The sequence below is a fragment of the Cydia pomonella genome, chromosome 1 (genome assembly GCF_033807575.1).
Source record: "Cydia pomonella isolate Wapato2018A chromosome 1, ilCydPomo1, whole genome shotgun sequence".
NCBI classification, from domain to species: Eukaryota; Metazoa; Arthropoda; class Insecta; order Lepidoptera; family Tortricidae; genus Cydia; species Cydia pomonella.
The window spans coordinates 34,672,444-34,698,371 of NC_084703.1; the positions used below are offsets into that span (position 1 = coordinate 34,672,444).

Genomic DNA, 25,928 nt, shown 5'->3' on the forward strand with positions numbered 1-25,928 from the left:
AACAATTCTTAGGCTGTGACCTCGGGTCTTGCGGCTGACCGTTCTCTTGTGAATATCGGGGAGATTGTAACAGTGCATAACAATCTTAAAACACTCAAGAAGGTCTCTCGCTCTCCTGGCTTTAAGTGTGGGCAGCTTCAGCACCTTTAGCCTTTCTTCATAAGGTAGGCGTTTGAGCTTAAATGGAATCGTGGTGGCTCTTCGCTGCGCACTCTCTAAAAGGTCAATGTCTTTGACAAAATAGGGATTCCATACTTGGAAAGCATATTCGAGCAAAGGGCGGACATATGTTTTATAAATTTTGGTAAAAACTTCAACAGATATGCATTGGAAGGAGCGTTTTATAACATACAAGAACGAATTTGCCTTTTTGACTATATTATTTATGTGCTCACCCCACTTCAGGTTATTTGTAACTGTCACAACTTGTACTATAATCGGTTTATTTCTTATCCTCTGTATTATATTCAAAACTAATGCAATTAAAACAATTATGCATAAATAAGTTTATTACGTAAATGCCACAATCTTATAGTGTTAAGCTTGTATCGTGTTGTGCTGTGTCAACTTTTTGAAGGTAGTACAAGGCGACGGTTATAGTTTGTTGCTAATCCCAAAATATTCAAAACAATAGCAAAGGATTGGTCAAGCATATGTAAATGAGATGAGTAATTGATGCCCGTGTTAATTATTCAAGCTATTGAAAAGATAATCTGTATTTATTTAGACTCCTGGACGCCGAGAGGTTACGAGAAGGGTGTGTGGCACCTGCGTGCTTTGCGCGTGTTTGGTCTAGATATTTTTGATCTTGATATGCGCTAATCACGTGCTTGCAATTACTTATCAAGGACTAGGTATAAATAAATGCGCTTCCAATGTGCCGATTCTAATTTCAATTAATTAAATAAAAATATTAGTAGCAAAAGGTGTGAGATGCATATTAGTAATGCTGCTTGCAACGTAGCATTTTACAAGTAAACTTGCTCGTCGATAATACTTCGCGCACTTCATAAGGAAGGGCTCCATAAATACAGTGTCCGTGTGGTCTGCGGTCTCTAGGTTTGGCATGTCCAGTGCAGTTCCGATTAGTATTATATTCTTTCAGGTTATTAATGCAACAACATTTATACAGCAAATACGCCAAAAGGGCACTTTTACACGTCAACATGGAATTGACATACAACAACAACAGATATAAAAAAACAACTAACTGCAAATATCAGTTCAAACGAATGTATTAGAATTACTTAGAGATGTAAAAAGTCTCTTATTATCGAATTAAAAAAAAAAACTATATTATAAAAATTATTTAGAAGTATAAATGTCTCTAAGTGTCAGAACTAAAATATTACATAGTTTAACAAATTATACTTAGAGATGGGGTCTCCAAGAGTCACAATCCGTGTCACGGTCGCTTAAATACGAATGAAGCGAAGATATAGACTCATTGCTTACACAATACATACAAACATTTTCATAAGCGAGAAAGTTCACTTGCGTGACAACTTTTTGATTGTATTATCATTATCAACCAGTTAACCAGCGACCGTAACAATGAGTCTAAGAAAATATGTGGTAATCTGAATGAAAACAAGGAAAGCACATTGACGCGGTGCCTTGGAATGTGATGTAAAAAATATAATGAATCCAAGCAATAAGTCATTATCGCTTTACCTCATACTTTTCAATCACACTTGCCTGAAACTGAACCAAATTATCTGAATTATATTACGGTGCAGTCACACCGTGTCGTGACGTTCACTAAAAACAATGCCGGAACGTCCCAATGTCATTGCACCATTAAACCTTGGCGTCTTCAATATTTGAATACCCTTCTTGCATTATAGACCTTTGTACGAGTACACATGGTGTACACATACGCACACTAACCTTAACATCCATAGTTATGAACTGCGCGCCAAGACTTTCGATTTGCTCGCGCACGGCGGGACGCGTATCGAAGGCGCGCACAGCGGCGCCCATGCAGCGCGCCTGCGCGGCCGCGGCCAGCCCCGCCACGCCACCGCCCACCACCAGCACGCGGCACGGCGGCACGCGTCCCGCCGCTGTCATCTGACCTGCGTACGGCGTATAGGTAAATACAGTATCTAGGGCGTCACTATTAATATTATACCAGTCTCTAATACTTAATCCAAACTAAGTACACTCCTTCAGGAGTCAGGGTAGCTGCGCTCCCACCAATTGATCACTCTAAATTTAATCCTGAAGCCTGAAGTATACGTCAATTATGACCAGGTTCTTTGAAACAATTTGTTAAGTATTAGAACCACTATATCATACACAATATAAATGAATTATGTGGTACCAGAGAAAAACCTGGGGAAGTTGGCGGCGGCCTCGATGACGGCGCGGTAGCCGGCCACGTTGGCCATGGAGCTCAGCGCGTCGAAAGCCTGCGCGCGGCTGATGCGCGGCACGCAGTCCATTGCTGCCAACAAATAAGCTTCGATCAACGAGAAGAAATGAGCGAGATTTTATTTGAATCTCTTTTATTCACGCGAGATCTTCATCTACACGCTCGCGTCTTACGCGAGAAAATAGTAAATCGTTATCGCCGCTGGTCTTATTTACATTTTCATTCATACTTACTGATACTTTTGCAGAAATGTCGAAAGAGATGCACCAGTTTGCCTCGTTATAAAATAAGTGAATGGGAAATAATAAAACTACACAGAATAATGCAAGCACAAACCAGTAAGCAAAATTAATCATAGTGGTTTTGGCTGGGTTGTAAGATCTGTAAAACTACGGTTCGTGCGCTGCCCTCATCTATCGACCTCAGCGAAAGTTCTCGACTACATCCGACATTTTAATTTAATATTGCCTGTTATATAGATACACGAAAGAAATAGATAGCACTAACATCAACCGACTAATTCCTACATCTCTTTGAATATGATTATCGTAAGAATTCTAAAATATACTTTACCAAACGCATTAATCCTCTTGGCAGCAAGTTTCTTGATTAAGTCTTGGTTTTGAGCAGGGTATAAAAATGATATTAAAGTACTTTCATTCCTTATATTTGGAAGTTCATTATCTAAAAGTGGACGGACTTTTAGAACGATATCTGAAACAAAGCAAAGAAGTTGTCATTGCCGCAAATGACCAAAAAAATCCGAAGTTAATCATATGTGATAAAATATTAATACTAAGGTAAAAATCTTTTTGCTTGGACATGAAGTTCTATATTTGACCGAATATTTTGCTAAAAGTGTTTATTTGAACTAAGTCCATGCACCTATCTATTCGATTGATGGCACGGGCTCTGTTTTGAACCACCATCGCCAATATAAAAGACAATGTGACAGTGCAGACGAAATTTATTAAGTAGGAGAGAGTTCAAAATTGCATGTTAAATGTTAACATAACAGGTAAAGAAAAAAGTATAGCCCAAGCATATTGACTCGCCTGTGCCAATGATGGCGGCGTGTGGAAAAGACGACGGAAATAAGAACTAAGTAGCTGACATTTTCTCATATTTTCTATCTGTAGATAGTAATCAACTGAAGGGGTGAACTAACTGTATTATTAAGACTTCATAATTACCGAGCAATCGAAGCATTGCTAGGGTTTCACTAGGCGCCACGCCATTTGTGGAATTAACTTTTCGGTCTCACTGTGCGTATGATTTTGTTATGCGTGTTATTTGACAATACTGTATGTATAAACGATCTCTAGAAAGTAAGTTTCTACCCTTTTAATTAAAGAGTTTAATAACCCTTAAAGTTCGGCAAACATAGGGAGTCTGTTTTCTTATAGTTTGGACTCTTTAGAATCATCTTATGAGTAGTAAATAATCTAAAGAACACTATAGTCAGTGATAATAATAATAATAAAGACGTTTATTCAATAAGTTTAGACATAGGTACATAATAAAGTACACAATAATGCTTAAAAACTAATCGAAAGGGAAAGTGGCTCAGCTAATGTCTGCGCCAGAAGGCCTCAGGGCACAGCGGCCCTAAGGACTTCCAGCAACGGACGCTGTTATTCGGCCACCGCCGTATTTGTACATCTAGCTAAGGACAGCAGAAACATTAACACTATTACATTGATAAAAGCTTCTATGAAAAACGTAATGGTTTAACAACAGCGCATGCGGCGGCCGCCATTTTAAACTTTGAAAACTGACCGAGGGGATAAGTTCTCCAGGCTGACTAGTGATCATGTATACATGTAAGACATTTTACAGCGGTCAATATAAGCGGAGTCATAATAAACGGATTCCACTGTAATATGATTAATAAGGAATTGAAAGGCGTTTACAAATACAATGTACATAATGTCTTTACTTATAAAATATTTACCAGATTGTTGGAATGTATCCTTTGTAGAGGTTATTTTAGCACCAGCCTCCTCATATAACTTATTGTTGAAGTTGGCCGAAAATCCAGCATTCTCTTCGACATTAACACTAAAACCCTTTTTTACTAATTTGCTAACTACTGCTGGTACAACGGCCACCCTGGAAATGTATAACTTTATGTACTACACCACACACAGTTGAAGGGAGAAATATATAGATAATTGGATACAATTTTCAATTCAATCGGAAAGTTAGTATACTTAAGATTTGATTAATATCCAGTTATAATACCTATTAACAATTTTATTATTGTTTTGGAGTAAGTTTCAATTTTTTTACATATAAGTAAACATACCATTATTTTAACTAGACAGATATTAATAATAATTAAGAACCTAATAGGGTTTTTTGATAACTTTAATAATATTAGATACCTACCTCCTTTCTTCATTCCAAATTTCTTTAGGTATGCCAACAGTGAGTTTCTTATATGGCACTCCAGGGATGGTGGGGGGAGCAGATGAAGAACTGTAAAGCCGCAGGTGCCATGACGGGGGCAGCGGCTTGCAGGCTCTCAGGATCCTCGTGCAACCACACATTATAACAGCTGGAACCAAGCATCAAACAATTTTCATCAATCATGAAATACTCTCACCTAATAAAATGAAAAAAGACAACTTTCATAAACAAATTATTAAAGGATTGATTAGTTTAAAAATGTGTTGTAGCAGAACCTATAGCTGAAAATAAAGACAAACTAATTCTTAGGGCTGATAGTGCTAGCACAAGAAAGTGATAAGTGAATGTTCACAGAAGTCTCTTTCACATTCTCTCTATCTCTCTCTTTACAGTCTGTATACTTTTATATTTACTATAAGTATATAATAATAGACCTCGATCACCAAACAATTCTCATCTGAGATGAAATTAGTACTAGGAAATTAGGACAAGACTAATTTTACAGTGTGTGTCTCTTCTACCTAGATCTTATTTTAACTCTAAGTACTTTTGAAACTACCTGCATATATTTGATGCAGAAAATTTTAATTAATAAGTAATATGTTATATAAAAATATAACATAAATGACATAGATTAAGAAAAATGCATTCCCTTATAACTTAAAACAAAGGATTTTTATGGAGATGGTATTCTTTTGAAGATTAAACCAGATTGAACAGAGCTAGTATCTTTATGCAACATAAAATTATCATGTCTTTTTAATTAATGCCAATGTCTTATATGCAAGATAAATTATTTACAGTGATACAATTTCAAATATTAACTAAAAATTAAACCATATGATATTAATCTGAAATTATCTTTAGTTATGAAACATACTCACACCAAAAACATACCCACAGTAAAAAAAAGTTTACAATGTATATAAGTGTTAAATGTAATTAGTTAAACTAGCAGTATTTTCAATACGCATTATATAAATAAAAAAAACACAAACTAAAACAATATAGAAACTTGGTGACGTTTTGAAAGAAACATAATTACAACGCCCGTTGAATAAAACTGCGTTCCCTTTAATTTCATGCATGACACAAAAAGATGCCGGGTAGAGTTCAATAACTCGCTCGCAAAAATACGCAGAGATAATTTATATTACATTGCATATTTAAAAAAACACGGTTTGTTACTCACTGGAGCTGTAACATGTAGCTAATCTAAAAATAACAGTCCCAAGAGTAGAGTTTATTAGTAGCGTATGTACGAAAAAATCACTTACCCTAATGAAAAAAATAAAAAACACTAAGCTCGGAATATTGGTCCACGTCGCTACGCCGATAACCAGAAAACCAAGCCAAGCCAGCGGCTGCCGGCCGATTACTAAATAAATTCCCGCTACACTCTCGCTCGCGTATCTACTGTGATCGCGACAGAAAAGTTGATTAGTAGTGACGTGCATGACAGTTTAAACAGGCCCACGTAACATATCGATACGGCTGCAGCTAATATCTACCTTCATGTACTTTATATTAGATCGTAATAGTGGTAGCTGTAAGTATCAACCATGGGCTCAGCATCATTTATCGTAGCTTTAAATATCATGGCCTTAAACAAAAAATGTATACAAATTGTAACAACATTTTCTGACAAGTATCAACGCGAGTGAATAATAAAAATATATAAGCTGCTTCTAGGCGAGCTATACTTTTACTAAAATATACCTATGGCTGCAACAGTGTGCTGACATTGTTGCCGGCATGCCGGCATTTGCAGCCTGACTATGCAACATACGATAATATTTTATGTATGGCCCGCCTATTATGGCCATACATTTTTGATGTAGCCGATGCATTTTAATGGCCGCGTACAGGTTGCCGGTGTGATTGCGAAGCAATCGAAAACACTGGAATGTTTCCCGGCCGCTATGCGACATAAGTGCGTCCCTTTTTTGCACAACTTAAAGTTTCCTGGGAGTGACGTGTATCAATTCAAGTATATTTTGTGTTGTATAGATCGGTTACGCTGTTTTTGAGGTATTGCAAAATGTCTTCCATTCTTTTCTTAGTATAACAAAGACATACAAAGTGCCGCGAAGGTACTCCCTCTGCTGACTGTACATGATGCTTACTAATACCTCTCTTTCAAGGCAATCTACCGTGACGGATGTGTAACTACGGAACCATACACTGAGCATGATACGCCATGCTCTTGTTCGGGTTATTAAATATTATTTCAAAGTCATAAAATTTGTTTCAAATACTCAAATGAATAAATATTAATATTGCAAAATCAAAATAAAAATTTCAAAGAAATGAACTACATTTCTACCAATCCACTTTTAAAGGCTAATAAGCGAGCGATAGAGAATATTACGCAGCTGGTGGACAATATTTTTCTAGAGTCACACCAAGCTAAGTTGGCAGTGATTGTGATATCCCAGCCTGTGCAAGTGTTAAGTAAACGTCATAATTTCATAGAAGTTTGACGTTTAAAATAACACTTGCACTCTCTGGGTTTTCTAAATTGCTGCCAACTTATCTTGGTTTGAGTCTATTTGTTTTAACCCTTACATAAATGTAAAAGTAACATTTATCAGATATTGAAATTTATTATTCAGCGTAGAATTTTGCATGTAATGTAATTTACATTTTTAAAATATAATTAATTACAGTACCTAACTAAGTAGGACATAAGTATTGGTTAGTACAGTATGTATGACCTTAGCGCCTTAACAAAATACATAGTTCGACAAGGGTAGCTTGTCACTATAGCATAGATACAAAGGATCACACCGTCTTTTTCTTACGATAGTATCATTACGCCAAAGAAAGGGATGAACATAGTTTTTTATTTTATATTTTCTATTGACAAAATTGGGCTTAAAATAGATAACTATTGTGTCGACACAACGCTCTAAACTCACCTGTCAGTTTTTGACAGATGTCAAATAGTTATCGATATTAACAGCACTTGTACATCACTAATAATCAGCAACTCAACTTTAGACTTTAATTTTATCTGGTTCGCTTGTACCAATTTAATAAACGAGCTCGCGTTGCTGTTCATTCTACACTTAGTGCCATTTCTAATCGGCGGCGGTAATTCTGCAGTAATAAAAATTTAGGTAACTAAATTGTTATACATAATAACTTAATATTAAATACAGCGGGTTGATGTCCTAACGCCCGACTCCTGCAAATTTAAAGTTGTTGAAGTATTCACATTGGCCGTCGCCAGGGACAATCCGGTTATTCGTTTTATTTTTTCCAGTTGGGTCGTTCGTCCTGCCGAGACGTGTACGAGTTGTTAATTCGCACCGGCTCACGCCACACTGCCTGCACCCGTTTTAGAGGACAAAAGAAATGGCCCGTAACAACAGCAAACGTTTGTTCAAATTTGTGTCTGAACACATTACATGTTCCTCCAGAAACTGTAAGTTTCGTTTTTTCGTTTCGTTATAATTTTTACATTATTTTGGGTTTTGGTTAAGAAAAACCCAAGAGAATAATGCATTCTAGTAATTTAGATGTGTCCCCTGTCATACACAAATACTAAGGTACCGCCGATTAAGCGAATTTAGTATGCCAGATGGCAATAGTCAAGATTTTAAATATTATGTAAAAACATATTTTATGACTGGGTGCAATATGCTCAAATAAGTACTTTACTCACAATGTTACCATTTCTTTTTCTTTTAAGATGGAACTGCTAAAAGGGTGGTGGCAGCCAAACCTGTTGTGGAGATGGATGGAGATGAGATGACCAGAATTATTTGGGCTATGATCAAAGAAAAGCTTATATTTCCTTATGTGAAGGTATGTAAATATTCAATTAAATTAACCTTTACACAGTCAGAGAATTTTTATCAACTGCACCATATTAAAATGTAATAAAATGCCTTATGGAATTGTAGATTACATAGAGTAGAGAATTAGTGTTAAGTAAATCTATACTAACAAAAATAATATTGTTAATATTATATATGATACACAGTACTGTAGTGCAATATTTCTAATTCAATTATTGATGGCAATCAGATTTATGTAGCATTAGCAAAATTATAAGTAATTTTTTATCATACCCAATTTAAAGATTAAATTAAATATTTAATTGAAATTTACTGTCACCCTATCAATGTTTTAGTCTAAACAGTTCAAGATAACAGCCAAAAAAACCAATGCCATATGAGAGTTGTGAGCAATGAGCTGTCAATTTGTCATCATCAAATTATAGGGACCGTGCGCGTTGGAGGGTCTGCCATCTTGTGGGCTACATTGGAACAAAAAACATCACATTTACGCCTCGCGTCAAAAATCTGATGGCTCCTGTGCTGCCTTCTACAGTTCTTGCATGCTCCCTATATACTTTACTCTTGTCAAATTGTTTAAATCAATGTCAAACCTGTACTTCAATAGGGTAAAAGTAGGGTGTCTATGTATCCAGTGGTAATTTAATTTTAACAATATAGATTGCGAAGCAAAAGGCTGGCCAGTATTTCGCTCAACATATAAGCATTGCCATTCAACGCAATGCAGCCAGCCTTCTGGGCACACTTCCCAGTAGTGAGTGAGTTCACACAGTAGCGAGCTTGAGGACATTTTCTATTTATAAGACCCTTATTTTAAGTTTACTTTTATCATTCATTTTAAGTTTATTTATAGTCTATTTTTATTAACTTGTCTATAAAATTGTATATGTTATTCAAATAAACTATTTTAATAAGTGTGTGATGAGCACAAATATTAAATTTGTTCCTGAGCCAGTTGAATGAGGTCTCGCCAGTGAACAGAAATTCCGTTCACTGGGTCTCGCATATTGAATTCTATTTAGGTTGATTAGGAATATTTTTACTCATGAGCACCTTTTAAATTTAAACTTTATACCATATATTTTTTCTGTGATTTATTCTAAAATATTGGTAAGATCAATGTTGGGCAAAAATCTATTCGAATAAGAATAAGAATAAAAACAGAAATTTTATTCTTATTCCAACACAATGGAATAAGAATAAATCCATCCCTTTTTATTTTAAAATGAAATGAAATAAATCATGCAATTTTTATTTTAAATGAAGAATAAAAGACGGAATAATTATTCCAGAAATGGAGTTAATTTAAATAAGGTTTTAGTAGAATAAAATGTTATTTAGAATTAGAATAAAGTTTGAGGTTGTTGTTAGATCAATCTTGCGAGTCGATTTACTACCACTTCCTTACATTCGATTTGGCTCAAATTCCGTATACTTGAATATCTGGTGGATTTGGTGACTGTGCAATATTATGGTGCCATGAAGCTGGTCTGATGATGGAGTCTGAAGGTGGCCAAAGGAACTCCTAAAGTAAACAAAATCAAGACACCGTGTTTCGGCTCATTCGATGTGTCTTGCCAAACACTTTGATGTTTTATGGCTTTACTTACTGAACACCTGCGGCTGGCGGCTCTTCAAAAGATCTTTGAGCATGTTATTTTGCCATTTAATAATATGAAGAAATTTTAAATAAGAGGTATTTAAAAAGACCATGTAATAACTCAGTAATAAAAGTTCCGTAGCAACAAGGACACTAAAAGCACCGAAGTTCATTTAGAAATATGAAAATATATTCAGTCATCATAACTTAAACAAATGTAGCGAGTTGCAGTAGCGGCGGCTCCATACAACCCGATTCCCATGGCTACCTACTTTCATGCATGACATACTTACATACCAGCTTCATCGGCTAAATCGACTTTATAAAGAAAAATTCTCATGTTACAATTCTTAATTATTCATGGAATATTATTTCAAATAAAAAATCATGTTTTGTTTATTGGAATAAGAATATTTTATTTCCATTCAATTCACTCACCGAAGAATTATTCCAGACGGAATTATTTGAAATAAAATAAAATCAACGTGATTTTATTCTTACAAATTGGAATGGGTGATGGAAAAACAAGCAGGTACAACTAGCTGGTGGCATTTAGCTATCTCTCATAATAAGCTTGATGCAAATACGTCTAATGACGCTGGAGTACTTGTGATTGCAAGTTATCTAATGTATGTGACTCGCTTATCGCGTTTTACTGGGGCAATGTTAAATTATCTGTCCCAATTACGTATATGTATCTATACATACATACCTACTGTACCTCCTGACAATTGGCATAAGTCAATTATTACATACAACAAATTGAATAAATCGTATGGCGCCTGATATGTGCCTGCAATACGGCAACATGGGCACAAAATGATAGTTACTTTTCTTTTTTGCTTTAATTAAGGTCTAATCTTAAATTAACAACTTTGATATGTGTCAAGATCTAACGCAACAAATGATTTATATCATAGGGAGCGTGCATGAACTGTAGGAGGCAGCACAGGAGCCGTCAGATTTTTGGCGCGAGACGTAAATGTGATGTTTTTTGTTCCGATGTAGCCCACAAGATGGCAGAACCTACTATGCACAAGAAAGCACGTGACGTGTAAATGTGCATGTTTATGGTTCCGATTCAGACCACAAGATGGCAGACCCTCCAACGCGCACGGTCCCTATACCATATTCTCCAATAGTAACTTAGTAGCTTCCGATCATTGCGTCCTTGGCCGTGTATAGTAGGTGGTAAGTAACATTGACATATATCTAAGGACGGGCCCTACGGGCACTAAGAATGGTGCTAGTTCAGTGGTGTCACTCACGAATTCTAGCCAATTGTGCAGTCTAACGCAACTAGTTGCGACCAATCGCGCGCGTGATGTGGACTCATCAACCAATCGCGTTGTGATGTTAGACTGCACGAATGGCTCGTATTCGTGCGTGGGATACCGCTGTACTGGCCCCATTCTCATTGCCCTTAAGGCCCGTCCTTAGATAATAGGTATGTATGTCAATGGTTAGCAAGCAAATTTTATTGGTCAGGGTAACCTTGCACAGTCGGGAGCTTTGCCAGCCGTATAGTGGGCGCTTTAATTAAAGTGTAAATTCAGTTAAGAACCTTAATAGTTATCATTAAACAACCAAATAATCGAATGTAGCCTATGCCTATGCACTCGCCTTATAAAAACGAATCGATTGACACTTCATTTACTAAAATCGATTCAATCAATTTTACGATAGGTTGAACAATAAACACACGACGCAAACATACAAGTTACATCCCTACTTCCCTACGAATTAGGGCCTCTACGTGTTGGATCTATTTATATTCCCACGCAAGTCTATCAAAAGATCGGAATTTATAGGCCCGTGAAATCCAAGGAGACATAACAGTATTCAATATTATAGGATATTATTTCACAAATTGACTAAGTCCTTCAGTAAGCTCCATAAGGCGTGTATTGTATGTGTATATATAAATACTTAAATACATAGAAAACACCCATGACTCAGGAATAAATATCATCACACAAATTATTGCCCTTACCAGCAAGACATACTAAGGATAATTTTTATCCATCATCATCATCGTACCACGCAGACAAATTTGCGGGCAGAACCAAGTTTAGATTTACATAAGTAGGTAAATACTATACCTACACAGATTGCTAAAACTATAACCCCTTCCGTAGTTGGATAAAAAAGCATCTGTATGCCAAATTTAATCTAAATCTGGTCATTATGGCCAGCCGTATCTTTTATATTTATTTTAAATTATGTTCAAATAAATAACCTTTAAAATAACCTCTGATTGCCAGTCTGATTATCTGCAAAAAGTGGCCTAAGAATATCAGTATTATTAAATATTACGTTTACCATTTCGCGTCGAAAACAGTAAATTAAAGTATCTATACGAATAAAATACCTACACATTACGGACCGCCAAACAAAGTATCTACTTAACGAGAAATCATTGAAGGAATGTTGATAATATCTACCTGCATCTGATCCTTGACTGCCTCTCTGTTGAGGAATATTTTTAGAATTGTCTGTTAAACAAATATAGAAACCTGCCCTTACTTAAACCAGCGAAAAATAACAATTATCGTATTGCGATAACGTTGATGTTATTCAACCTGCAGTACTATTACGTAGGTATTCTGAGTAGCTATCTAGTGTACATTCTACCGAAACATGATTTAATACCTATATAAAATACGCCAATTATAGTCACACGCTAACGATCAAAAGTAACAGTTTTACACAAAAAGTGGCTGTGACATAATCGGACAGACAGACGGACATGACGAATCTATAAGGGTTTTTTGCCATTTGGCTACGGAACCCTAAAAAGGATAACACTTTTATCTATCAGTGAAAAGGTGTCAAGTTCACGGCCAAATAGTTGACATTCAGGCTAATTTGTTGTCACGCAATGCACTAACAATCGGCTATCTGTCTCTGAACTTGCAACCCTTTCAGATATTCAGTTATCACTACTTCTGGTAGCAAATGAGACCTTTTAATTTAGTGATCTCGTAGGATTTTTAACTTTTTTAACCGCCTTATAGCTACTACTAAGCCGTAGGGTCTCAGTTTGGCTGAACCGATTTTGAAGCTGTTTTCAGAAAAGTGTTTTTTATATTCTGAGAAGATTTTAGTATACATGGATGATTTGAAAAACCGATTGGACTAGTAGGTGGCGCTGCTACCGGTATATGGTCAAAGGCCATGCTAGGATAAGCTAAGTGAATCTGCCCCCAGCGAGTTTTGTATTTTTTTTTGATGATGTGGCTTTATATTATTAGCAAGTATACAAAATATCAACCGCCAAATGTTATAGATTTTGGTAAAAAAAAGATATTCCTTCAATATTTTTTTCTAGCTAGCCGATTTTGACTTGCATCACATATATTATGCATATAGTAAAGGCAATTATATACATAAAAAATACATAAAAGATGATACTTTAAAAGTAATATTGTAAATTAACATAAAAAATGATACTTTAAAAGTAATAACAATACATAAAAAACCGGCCAAGAGCATATCGGCCCACGCTCAGTGTAGGGTTCCGTAGTTACTCTTCCGTCACAATAAGCTAAACTGGAGCTTAAAGTATAGTAAATTGTTAACCAAGGGATGAAACGGTACCTTTCACCAGAGTTAAACAAATAGGCAAATTTGCATAATCAGTACCTAATTAAAGTAAGTCTTTTTACTAAAATGAAGGGGAAACTTTTTGCGATAACTCAAAAAAGCTAAACTGATCATGTCCGCTATAGTTTTCATTTAATGTATTTCTTAAGTTCTACTTTCACGATTTTTTTCATATTTTTTCGACCTATGGTTCAAAAGTTAGAGGGGGGGGGGGGGGGGCACATTTCTTTTTTCTTTCGGAGCGATTATCTCCGAATATATTCACTTTATTAAAAAATGTTTGTTGAAGACCCCTATTAGTTTTGAAAGACCTTTCCAACGATACCCCACACTGTAGGGTTGCAGTAAAAAAAAATTCACCCCCAATTTACGTGTACGGAGCAAAGCCTCGGACAGACAGACAGACAGACGGACATGGCGAAACTATAAGGGTTCCTAGTTGACTACGGAACCCTAAAAATGATACTTTATATGCGTTCGGGTTAGCCTTGTTCAAAGCTGTTCCAAATATCAAATCGATAGTTCAAGTAGTTATCGAGATATTTGGAAATGTGACAGACAGACGGACGGACAGAATCGCACCATAAGGTTCCTTTTGTACCTTTTTGGTACAGCGCCCAAATAAAGTGAACTATTAAACAAAAGACAATGAAGGTATCTCATCAAACTTAAAGAAAAAACTATGTTTATGAGAAACACCTCATGAATCTCTTATTAGAAGACATTGTACAAAAAGTTTTAGGTGAGTATATAAAACGCAAAAACTTGAAATCGCCCTTTCATTTGAATACGACTGTATTTAATTTTATAGATAAAATGTTAAGTAAGTGTTAGTGTATTTACAGATTTTTTTTTTGTATTTACTATAATATACTGCTTAAAAATTACCACAAATTAAAATTAAAAATCACCATAATGTGCTGCTACTTTTTCCGAACCACTTCTTCTTTAGGAGGCTTAGTAGTAGACGCGAGTTGAAAAGATATTCCGCTTGTGCTAACTACGAGCTTCCATTCCATGAAACGGGCCTCGCTATTAGGCAGTTGTAATATAACTATACCTACTCGTAATATAATACCAGCGCCAAAAGTGCAAAGCAAAGCACGTACATTACTGTCAGTACTAGATATGGATCCGCGACATAGTACGATCTTCAAATGTTCTTTGTCAGCTGGACTGCCTGTACTACGACCTGGGGCTGCCGCACCGCGACGCCACGGACGACCAGGTGACCATCGACGCCGCGCACGCCATTCTCAAGCACAACGTCGGGATTAAGTGCGCCACCATCACGCCTGATGAACAGAGAGTTGAAGGTACTGCCACATATATTACACGGTGTTTTTTTTAAACTCCGTTAACTTTGGGGCATGGCTAAGTACATTTAAGGAAACTGCATGGCATAGTTTTGTTTATTTATTTTTTAATAAATCCACCAAACAATTAAAAACCTTGATATATCAATGACATTTCGAATATCGATCGTCTGAGATAGTATTTGTGTTTAGTAGCAAACGTATAAACTCGATAACTAAATACTAATCAATATGTAAACAGGCCCTACCCCTAAGGCAGGTGTACACGCTCGTAAGGGCCTTATCAGATAAAATAAACAATTGATTATCTCAATAAAGGAATTATTTTGAGACCGGTTTCTTTGAGAAAGTTACTTAATTTAAGCTCAGGAATGCACCCTTGAATTTAACGGACTTTAAAATAAAACACCGTGTAAACAAGGATTACGTGTTTGTGATCGACAGATTATTTTAATACTTTTGTGTTTCTACATACATATAATAAATAAAATGTATGTAGATACTGCCATACTAGCCCATTTTGGTGCAGCTTGCGCGGGAAGGACGCATCGGCGTGATATATCTCAAGTCGCGCTAGCCGTGTAAATAGGTCTGAATTAGCGAATGGGATACGAACTAGACTGAATGTTAGGTACCTTTCTACTGAAAATATCTTATCTTGTAATGGTGCAGGTCTAAAAATTAATTTTATCTGAGTTCATCCCTGCCCCAATACTTATAATTTCGGTGTAACACGAGTCCGAATAAAATAAATGAACATTCCTAACAAATATTTCCATGTATTATACTCCATAATTTGTCGAGTACAGCTTGCTTATACATTTTATGGCTTAGCATATCTCTAGTCGAGAAGCAGCCTAATTTATTTATTATACATGTTAATTGATGAAAATATTACTTATCACAGCAGGAACCTTCTGTAACGAACCCAATGTTAGGTCAACATATTTATATGCTGTTTGCAATGTATTGTGGAGAACTAGAAGGCTTAGAAGCGACGAAACGCAAAGCGTAGCAAAAATACAAACATCCGCAGGCCCTCAGACTAAGCATAAAACACATACTAAAGCTATGAATGTAACATATGTAAAATAGTATGGAAGTCCAAACTTCCATACTATTTTACATATGTTACAAATGTAAGTTACAATAGTAGAATTACATGTGCCATAATGTACGATTCCCACCGACTGGGCGGCGTCGGAGCGCATTTCACATTTGTACGGCCGCAAGCTGATCGGTGCCTCGCGGCTTCGGACGGACTCCATCGCGTCTGTCATACATAATGAATAGGATATTGTGAAATGCGCTCAGGCACAGCCCGACTCTAGCCCGCTGGTGGGAATCGTACATAAGGGCATTTCTTAGCCATATTAGAGAACCAGACTAAATAAATATATTCTTTATATCGCAGAGTTCAAGCTGAAGAAGATGTGGCTGAGCCCAAACGGCACCATCCGCAACATCCTGGGCGGCACGGTGTTCCGCGAGCCCATCTTGTGCGCCAGCATCCCGCGGCTGGTGCCCGGTTGGACCAAGCCCATCGTCATCGGCCGCCACGCGCACGGCGACCAGTACAAGGCCCAGGACTTTGTTGTGCCCAAACCTGGAAAGGTTAGTCAATGATTAGGGTATTCGTTATCGTTCCGAGTAGCTTTGGACCATTTCTACACAATTGAATATTAATAGCAGCTTCGGGCGCTTACGGGGAGGTGACATAACATTCTTAATTTTTTTTTCATACACAAGTTACATAACTATTTTAGTCTCAAATTATAGTTAAGTTCATTTGGATTGATAAGAAACACAATCTGTTTTAATTAACTTTAATTTTAACTACAAAGGCATATGCTAATGCTAAATGCTTTAAAGCTTACTCGTAATTTATAAAGTGATTGCGGATAAGAGGATTGGATTGATTAAGAAGTGGTAGCTAGAATGTTATTGGGCATCCAGTGACTTATACTAAACGGTGTAAAACCTTCAAAATACAAATAACTTTCAAAATAGTTAAGTATAGTAAGATATTGTTTAGCTCGTGTTCGCTCTTTGTCCTGTTATCAATGAAACTCGGACGTTTGATTTCTGTTTTTTAGGTGGAAATGGTGTACACTATGGCCGACGGCACCGTAGACAAGCGCCTACTGTTCGACTTCAAGGTGCCCGGGGTGGCTCTCGGCATGTACAACACCGACGAATCCATTCGCGCCTTCGCACACTCCAGCTTTCAGGTGAACTAGCGGTGTCATTCACTTTAAGTACATTAAAAACTATTATTCTTGTGATATTATTTTTACGAGTCTTGTTTGTTTAGGTGGCGCTACAAAAGAAATGGCCGCTGTACTTGTCTACTAAGAACACAATTCTCAAGCGATATGACGGTCGTTTTAAGGACATTTTCGAAGAGGTCTACCAGAGGTTAATATATGTTATTATAGAACATTGTTAATAACAAAACTTCATTCATAAATATGTCAAAACGGGTCACTCACGTATTTTAAGTCGAAAACGCTCGACATGTTTCACTCCGTTCCGACGAGTGTCGTCAGGAGCTTGCGTTGACGGACCGGCGTGTGCGCGGAGGGCTGCGGCCCGCAGGCTGCGCCGGGCTGGCCCCTCTTTCTGGTCTGGCACGTGCCCGGGGCCCCCAACCTCACGACCCCGTTTTTTTTTTTTAAATGGGCCCCGTTATTGAGTGCTCTAGGTCTCCCTATTCCTGAGTGCCCAAGGCCCCCGCGTGTATAAAGACGGCCTTGGCGCCGGTCATAATATATGATCATATCGCATTATATAACATTAAGCTACCCCTTTTCAAAAACGATAGTGATTGAAATGAAATTTTACACTGTTTTTTTTTTTCTTTATAATAATATTGGGGGATCTTCAATATACTGAAAATCAAAACTAGTGTAACTTGTGTAACTGGGATAATTTCTAATTTAGAGCATTATGATTTTGTATTATGTTAATGTGATATTTATAGAATCTGGTTACGCCTATTTTAAGGGGCCACAGTACTGGCAGTAGACGGAACCCTGTCAAATTTGTATTTGTGTAGCAACGGTTCTATGAATTGTTTGTTTACTTTTATGTATGTCAGTCGGTCAATAACAGTTCTCATGTAAACACTGAATAAATTTCTAGTATACACTTTCTTAGTTTAACTGTGCTATAGATCTCTGCTAAATAGTGATAGGTTTATTCCCCACAGTGGTTATGTAGCCTACGCACGATTCAAGAATAGTGTTAACGGTAAAAGAAAGAAATTTTCAGCGGAAATGAGTAGTGCTGTAAAAATTGATCAACTCAACGAGAGTAATTATGAAACATGGAAGATCCAAGTTGAAGCAGTGTTAATAAAAAACGACGCCTGGGGATACGTTAATGGGAGTATCAAGAAACCAGCTGAGGTAGCCGAAGCAGCAAAATGGGAAATTGGCGATTCTAAAGCTAAGTCTGACCTAATTTTATCCATAACCCCGAGCGAATTACGACATTTGAGAGGTTGTAAGACATCGCGTGACGTATGGTTAAAGTTACAGAACATTCATGCTTCCAAGGGACCTGCGAAAAAGGCTACGCTATTAAAAGAGTTGTTACTGCGTAAATTGGATGAAGGTGGTGACTTAAGAGAACATGTCATGCGATTTTTCGATGTAGTAAGCCAATTAGCGGACATGGATATTGAAATGCATGATGATTTGATCTCTATAATGCTTCTGTATAGTTTGCCGTCCTATTTTGACAATTTTAGATGTGCCATAGAATCTCGAGATGCATTGCCAAAACCAGACGCATTGAAAATTAAGATATTAGAAGAGGAACATTCCAGAAATGATAAAGAAAGTGTAGATAAGGCACTTCTTGTAAAAGGAAAGAGATCTTCTAAGCCTAAGAAACAAATAGAGCATCGTCAACACGCATATGATGCCCCTGAGCAGGCTAATTCGAAATTTAAATATAAATGTTATAAATGTCACCAGCATGGACATAAAGCCTCTGAGTGTACACAGAAGATGAAAGTACAACGTAATGATAGTGCAAAGTATGTGTCGAACTTAAATGAATTACCAGATGTTGATTCCAATTTTGTAACATTCAATTGTGTTTCAGATGTTAATGCTGTTTACAACGAGAATGGAAATTGGATCGTCGACAGTGGGTGTACGTCACATTTGTGCAACGATACAGATAAATTTGGTACTACATTACTACCGTTGCCCGGTAAGCTAAATTTAGCGACAAATTCGAGCACAAACGTACAAGGTAAGGGGACAGTAAGATTTTCTTCATGTAATAATGGTTCTAAAACTGAAGTGCAACTGCCAAATACTCTATTTGTTCCTGATTTGCGATGTAACCTAATTTCAGTAGCTAAAATTACTGATCAAGGGTATAGCGTTACGTTCAAGAAAAACATAGCTAGTGTTCAAGATAGTTATGGTAACACTAAACTTGTCGCGAATCGTAAAGGTAATCTATATTACGTCGAGGAACATTGTGATGGAGTGTCAGCGATTTCTGAGCGAAAGGTTGACGTATGGTCGTGGCATGAGTATTTAGATCACTTAAATGCGAAAGATCTTGTCCGAGTCTTAAACAAATCTGGCATGAACTTAAAGATGACAGATGTAGCCGAGTTGTACGATTGTGATATTTGTGCGAAAGGAAAAATGAGTAGGTTGCCTTTTTCTAGATCGAGTGGGCCATGCGATGAAAAGTTGAGAATCATACATTCTGACCTCGTAGGACCCATGCGGCATACGTCAATAAATGGAGCGAAATATTTCGTAACCTTTATCGACGATCATACGAGATGGTGTGAAGTATATTTTCTTAGCAAGAAAAGTGAAGTCTTCACTACATTCAAGGTATATAAAAATCACGTAGAGAATCTATTCAGACGTAAAATAACTTATCTCCATACAGATAACGGAGGCGAATACTGTAATCGGGATTTCGACGAGTTTCTGAAGAAAGAAGGAATAGCAAGAAGATTGACAATTCCTGGAGTACCCCAGCAGAACTCGGTCGCGGAAAGAAAAAACAGGACCTTGTTAGAAATGGCGAGATGTATGCTGATTTCGTCAGGACTTTCTCCGGGTTTCTGGGCAGATGCTGTAGCAACAGCTTGCCATGTAAGAAATCGTTGTCCGACCAGAAGTCTTGAAGGTGAGATACCTTTTGAGAAATGGTTTGAACGACCTGTCAAGTTAGACTACTTACACAAGTTTGGATCTAAGGTACACGTCTTGGACAAGTCAACCGGGAAAGATAAGTTCGCACCAAGAAGCCTGGAAGGAATCTTTGTAGGCTATCCTAGAGATCGCAAGGGTTACAGAGTATGGATACCAAAACAACGACAAGTTATCATGTCAAGAGATGTGAAATTTCACGAAGCAAAAAGTGAAGGTAAAGAAAACGTGAACCTGAAGATTGACCCCTTTGAAATCGACTTGGGAGAATCGATAAATGTTCAAAATCAATCTGTATCGGTAGATGTAGAGTTCCATCCGACTCAAACTAGTGAAAATCCGGTAATACATATCTCCAATCACGAGGATGAGTGCATCGAGTCATCGAGTAGTCGTGATCCAGAACCTGAAGGAGGAGATGACGTTCCCGTTGAAACCCGCCAAATGACAGACGATCCATATATTGTCATGGAACCATCTCAACACTATCATCATCAAGACGATGTTCATGTTGATGGGGGGAGGATAGTAAAGAGAGGTCCAGGGCGACCACGACTGGAGCGAAGTCATGTTGGGCGTCCACGGAAGATATACAACATGGTTGATGTAGAGCCACAGGTTTCCACGGAAGAAGGCGTTGAGTCGACTGGAGAGTATGAAGACTGTGTGGATTTCGCTGGAGTCGCCGAAATAACTCTAAAGGAGGCCTTATCCGGTAACGAACGAAAAGGATGGAAAGACGCTATAATTTCAGAAGTTCAAAGTTTAATCAAAAACGATACTTTCGATGTTGTCAAGAAACCTATGGGTCGAAATGTTGTTGGTTGCCGATATATATTAACAAAGAAGTTGAATATCGATAGAACTGAGAAGAAGAAAGCCAGACTAGTGGCAAAAGGTTTTAGCCAACGTTACGGCATCGATTATCAGAAAACTTTTGCGCCAGTCGCTAGGCTTGACTCGATAAGACTATTAGTTGCACTTGCAGTGGAGCTGGATCTTAAAATTCATCAGTTGGACATTAATACGGCATATTTAAATGGATTATTAGAAGAGGAGATATATATGAAGGTGCCAGATCTCCTAGATGAATGTTTGCAAGATCTAACACGATTGGAGCAGCCAGGTTCACTTATACATGAAAGAGCTAGCAAGATGTTATGTGACCTGAGGTCTGGAGGCAGTGTATGCAGGCTCAAAAGATCGCTGTACGGGCTTAAACAAGCTGGTCGACAATGGAACATCAGACTGGACGAGCAGCTGAAGTACATGGGATTACAAGCATCTTTAAATGAGCCTTGTCTTTATTTTAAAAATATAGATTCGCAAACTAAACTCTTTGTATTAGTTTACGTGGATGACATTCTCGTCGCTTCGCAAAGAGGTGAATGCATCGAAGATTTCAAAAAGGAACTGGCCACTAAGTTTGAATTGAAAGATTATGGCATTGTGAAATATATGTTAGGCATAGAGTTTGACAGATGTGACAAAAGCATGAAATTGTCACAAGAAAAATACATTGATGATTTATTAATCAAATTTAATATGGATAAAAGTAAACCAATATCTACGCCTATGGAAGTTAAGCAAAAGATTGAAAAATCTGTAAATAAGTGCAGTGACAGTGAACAGTACCCATATCGTGAGATTATAGGTTCACTGATGTATCTCTCTACGGGAACAAGACCTGATATTACGAATACCGTGGCTGTATTGAGTCAATTCTTGGATTGCCCTAATGAGGAATGTTGGAATGCTGCAAAGCGTGTGCTGCGATACCTAAAGCATACAAAACAATATGGACTTGTTTACAAAAAGACAGGTAAATCTTTGCATGGTTACTCGGATGCTGATTGGGGAGGATGTTTGATAGATAGGCGTTCTTATTCCGGTTATGTTTTCATGTTAGGAGGTGGATGTGTGTCGTGGAAGTCGCAGAAGCAGAAATGTGTCAGCACCTCAAGCTGTCAATCAGAGTATGTAAGTCTAGCCTCATCAATGAAGGAAGCTATCTACTTGAACAGCTTACTTACTGAAGTTGGGTTACGTAAGTTTGCACCATTATCTTTACATGTAGATAATCAGGGGGCGATTTGCCTTGCGAACGATCCAATGTTTCATTCTCGGAGTAAACACATTGACATAAGGTACCACTTTGTACGAAGTGTATTAAAGGACAATAAGAGTATTGAGTTAAAGTACTTACCGACCGACTCAATGCTCGCCGACATATTAACGAAGGCTCTGCCTAGAGAAAAGCACTATATGTGCATGCGTGGTTTGGGCATTGCTTGTTAATTGTTTATTTTTTTATAGTTGTTCTTTGATATCACTTTGATTTGTTTTTATATGTTTTATTTGTGTTACCGTTTATTTTGAATATGCACATTAAGGGGGCGTATTGAAATATTATGTTAATGTGATATTTATAGAATCTGGTTACGCCTATTTTAAGGAGCCACAGTACTGGCAGTAGACGGAACCCTGTCAAATTTGTATTTGTGTAGCAACGGTTCTATGAATTGTTTGTTTACTTTTATGTATGTCAGTCGGTCAATAACAGTTCTCATGTAAACACTGAATAAATTTCTAGTATACACTTTCTTAGTTTAACTGTGCTATAGATCTCTGCTAAATAGTGATAGGTTTATTCCCCACACTAATTTCTGGATGCGACTTATAATAGGCAAAACACAAAATATATAGTTTTACTCTATTAAGTCTGTGTTTGGTCGTGTGTTGTTAGCGATTATAAGAAGCAGTTCGAAGACGCTAAGATCTGGTACGAGCACCGCCTGATCGACGACATGGTGGCGCAGAGCATCAAGAGCAGCGGCGGCTTCGTGTGGGCCTGTAAGAACTACGACGGCGACGTGCAGTCCGACATCGTTGCACAGGTCTCACTGCTACCTATCCCCACTACCTGCCTAACTACCCATCTGGCTCCCTCTACCTGCTCATCTTAGTCCAGCCAACGAGACGGACAGGACCGTTGATTCAAGTCACTAGTTTCCGTTTTAAACTAGTTCATATCCTAGAAATATAATGCCACTCCCACTCCGCCATAAGTCCTTGCTAATTTCTTCTTGCTAAGTTAGAATCGATGACTAAAACCTACATACTGTGTACTTGAAATATTCTTAATAATATATTGAATCTGCCTTTCAACTCTGCTAATGTGATGTTTACCCCAGGGCTACGGATCCCTGGGCATGATGACATCAGTGCTGATGTGCCCCGACGGCAAGACCGTGGAGTCGGAGGCGGCGCACGGCACGGTGACGCGCCACTACCGCATGCACCAGCAGGGCAAGCCCACGTCCACCAACCCCGTGGCGTCCATCTACGCGTGGACCCGAGGGCTCATCCACCGCGCCAAGTTGGACAACACGCCCGATTTGGCCAAATTCGCGCTCTCTCTAGAGGAGGTAATCCTTCATCAGATCGTTTTGAAACTTTGCAAGTATATGTGTATCTAATACAGATGACAATACAATAATCTGGTGCCAATTACAATCGGCAATAATTATTTAATTAAGTGTGTTAAAAATGAAAATTTTGGCACTAACTAATGCCAACTACGAGTACTATGGAGTATTTCCAATTGTTCTCAAATTACACTGCCGTGATATCGTCGACGTGAAATTCATTACTAACTTTCTCACAAACCTCCACCCCAAAAATGCCAAAAACGTGGAAGGTTGTGCCGCTCACGCATCGGCCTTGACAGTCACCAACTCCGTTGTCTAAACAGCAATGCATATATCGTCTGCAATAGACGCAAAGGCCTGTGATGAAGCAATTACAGTATCCACTATTATAATATTGTTAATCCAAGCTACAAACATCCGTGTGCCTTTATTTAGTTGTTTTATACGGTCGAGTAACTTATTGATTGTCAACTTTATCGTATTTAGTTAAAGACTTTGCCTGGTACATAAGGCACCTATTTACGTATATAACAATATTTTATTCAACAGGCTTGCGTAGAGTGCATCGACAGCGGCAAGATGACTAAGGACCTGGTGATTTGTATCCACGGCATGGAGAAGACCAAGGAGGGAATGTTCTTGCACACCGAAGACTTTCTGCTGGCTATCGCCGACCAGCTGGAGCGCAAGCTTTCTAAGTAAATGCCCACCTCGTTCCAGCCATTGTCGTAGCAGGAGGCAATCATCATCTATTTCAAGGGTCAGAAATGTGTTTACTGTGACTTCCTGTACATGTTTGTGAGTTAAAAAACTTAGCGAATAGCCAAAATATAAGCTCAAGTGAAATAACTAGCTATTTTGCTCGGCAGCTTATCTACTTAGAGATGAGACTGATTGTATTTCCAAGTTTTTCATAAATACAGTTTATATTTTTAGCTACTACTTATTTTTTAGAACGTGCTTCTAATTTTTCTAAACGCATTGCTACTTTTGATAATAATGAGATTTATACCAAGACATAATTTTAATAGTTTTAATTAGACATTTTAGAAATTAAGTGTAGCCAGTGATTTAATGTTGTTGTATTAAGTAAAAAATATTTGATCTGTAGCTCGAAACGTTGTTAACATTTACCTTACGTAGTAATAAAATGTACGACCATGTAATCATAGACGCTTGACATAAAATTGGTTGGAAAAAAATCTTTTAAGATCAAAAGTAGCTAAGTCAGTCTAAAAAAAAAATCAATCCCGCAACGTGCCTTATTAGTTTAAAATAATAAATATTATGTTTACTTACTTTTACAAGTCCTTGCATGTAATTTTAGATATGAACCATATTTAAAGTAGCACCTGCGCCTATATCTGAGTAACAGGGTATAAATGACTTGTTAGTCATTTATACCCCGTTTTTTTAAAGATCAGAATATTTGTAACCTCAAAAGTAGTGGTAATTATCTTTATCTTCTGAAATGCTAGGGTTCCTATGATATCTAGTATTGCGGCACAATAATATGTAAACGACACTATAATTCGGTGCATAGTTTATTTAATTAGTAGTAGATTTAATTTTGGAGAAAAAAGTTGTCATTGCTTTTGAGGTTATAAAATTCATAATCTGAAAAAATACAGACTATGAGTAATATTATTGTAGATTCATGTGTGCTCTGGAGGAATCGCATTTAAAAAATGGTTTATTCCTAATACTAATAACAAGAATAATTTGGCTAAGATTATGCACACAATATAATAAATTTTATAAGTAATTTCTGTATATGTATCATCCAATCATGAATTAATAAAATATATATTTCTATGACTACCTAATTATTTCTTATCCCTTTATAATATAAGGCATAAGGGTGTCAAGAAGTATGCAACATTGAACCCTATCATTTCGAGATAAGGTTCAAAATCAGGTGGGGAATATATTCCTTCTGCCTTGTAAAAGCTTGAAGTACCTACCCTGCCTATGTTTATAATTATAATTTGTCATTATTTAACGAAATATAAGAACCATATACCGGATACGGTTTTGCAACAGACATCTCTCGATCATACTGTATTTGTCTTATTATGGTACTAGCACCCAAAAAAGGGATGAGAGATTTTTTGTTCTTATTTACTGACAAAATTGGTTTGCTGCACTATTGGCTCGAATTAGAGTGCGTGTCACCATTTAACCA

The 25,928-nt window shown here is 37.3% G+C and overlaps 2 protein-coding genes across 5 annotated transcripts in view; one reads left to right on the forward strand and one right to left on the reverse strand.

The window, feature by feature from the left end:
* LOC133520951 (NAD(P) transhydrogenase, mitochondrial-like) overlaps nucleotides 1-10,770 on the reverse strand; it is a 35,144-nt gene extending 24,374 nt beyond the window's left edge. Inside the window, exons 1-6 of one of the 4 annotated variants that reach the window (XM_061855685.1) lie at nucleotides 10,634-10,770; nucleotides 4,769-4,937; nucleotides 4,332-4,489; nucleotides 2,951-3,091; nucleotides 2,327-2,449; nucleotides 1,891-2,078 (exon numbers count right to left, since the gene is read on the reverse strand). In XM_061855685.1, coding sequence (XP_061711669.1) covers nucleotides 1,891-2,078; nucleotides 2,327-2,449; nucleotides 2,951-3,091; nucleotides 4,332-4,489; nucleotides 4,769-4,929 — 771 coding nt within the window. In that variant the 5' untranslated portion in view covers nucleotides 4,930-4,937; nucleotides 10,634-10,770. Of the gene's footprint in view, nucleotides 1-1,890; nucleotides 2,079-2,326; nucleotides 2,450-2,950; nucleotides 3,092-4,331; nucleotides 4,490-4,768; nucleotides 4,938-5,673; nucleotides 5,952-5,981; nucleotides 6,368-10,633 lie in introns of those variants that run through there. The other 3 variants (XM_061855676.1, XM_061855667.1, XM_061855687.1) reach the window with 3 other exon arrangements.
* LOC133521006 (isocitrate dehydrogenase [NADP] cytoplasmic-like) lies at nucleotides 7,752-25,561 on the forward strand. The gene is made up of 10 exons (XM_061855730.1): nucleotides 7,752-7,911; nucleotides 8,058-8,219; nucleotides 8,487-8,602; nucleotides 14,973-15,117; nucleotides 16,532-16,731; nucleotides 17,214-17,348; nucleotides 17,432-17,535; nucleotides 23,059-23,209; nucleotides 23,507-23,740; nucleotides 24,293-25,561. Exons 2-10 carry the CDS (start codon nucleotides 8,150-8,152, stop codon nucleotides 24,443-24,445), a joined length of 1,308 nt encoding a protein of 435 aa, XP_061711714.1. The 5' UTR covers nucleotides 7,752-7,911; nucleotides 8,058-8,149; the 3' UTR covers nucleotides 24,446-25,561.
* The last annotated feature ends 367 nt before the right edge of the window (nucleotides 25,562-25,928 follow it).

Bases quoted from the DNA above. Each gene is read 5' to 3' on its own strand.
- LOC133521006 (XM_061855730.1), top strand. From the start codon at position 8,150: ATGGCCCGTAACAACAGCAAACGTTTGTTCAAATTTGTGTCTGAACAC. The intron at 8,603-14,972 runs GTATGTAAATAT...GTTCTTTGTCAG, and splicing joins TTATATTTCCTTATGTGAAG to CTGGACTGCCTGTACTACGA. The intron at 23,741-24,292 runs GTAATCCTTCAT...TTTATTCAACAG, and splicing joins TCGCGCTCTCTCTAGAGGAG to GCTTGCGTAGAGTGCATCGA.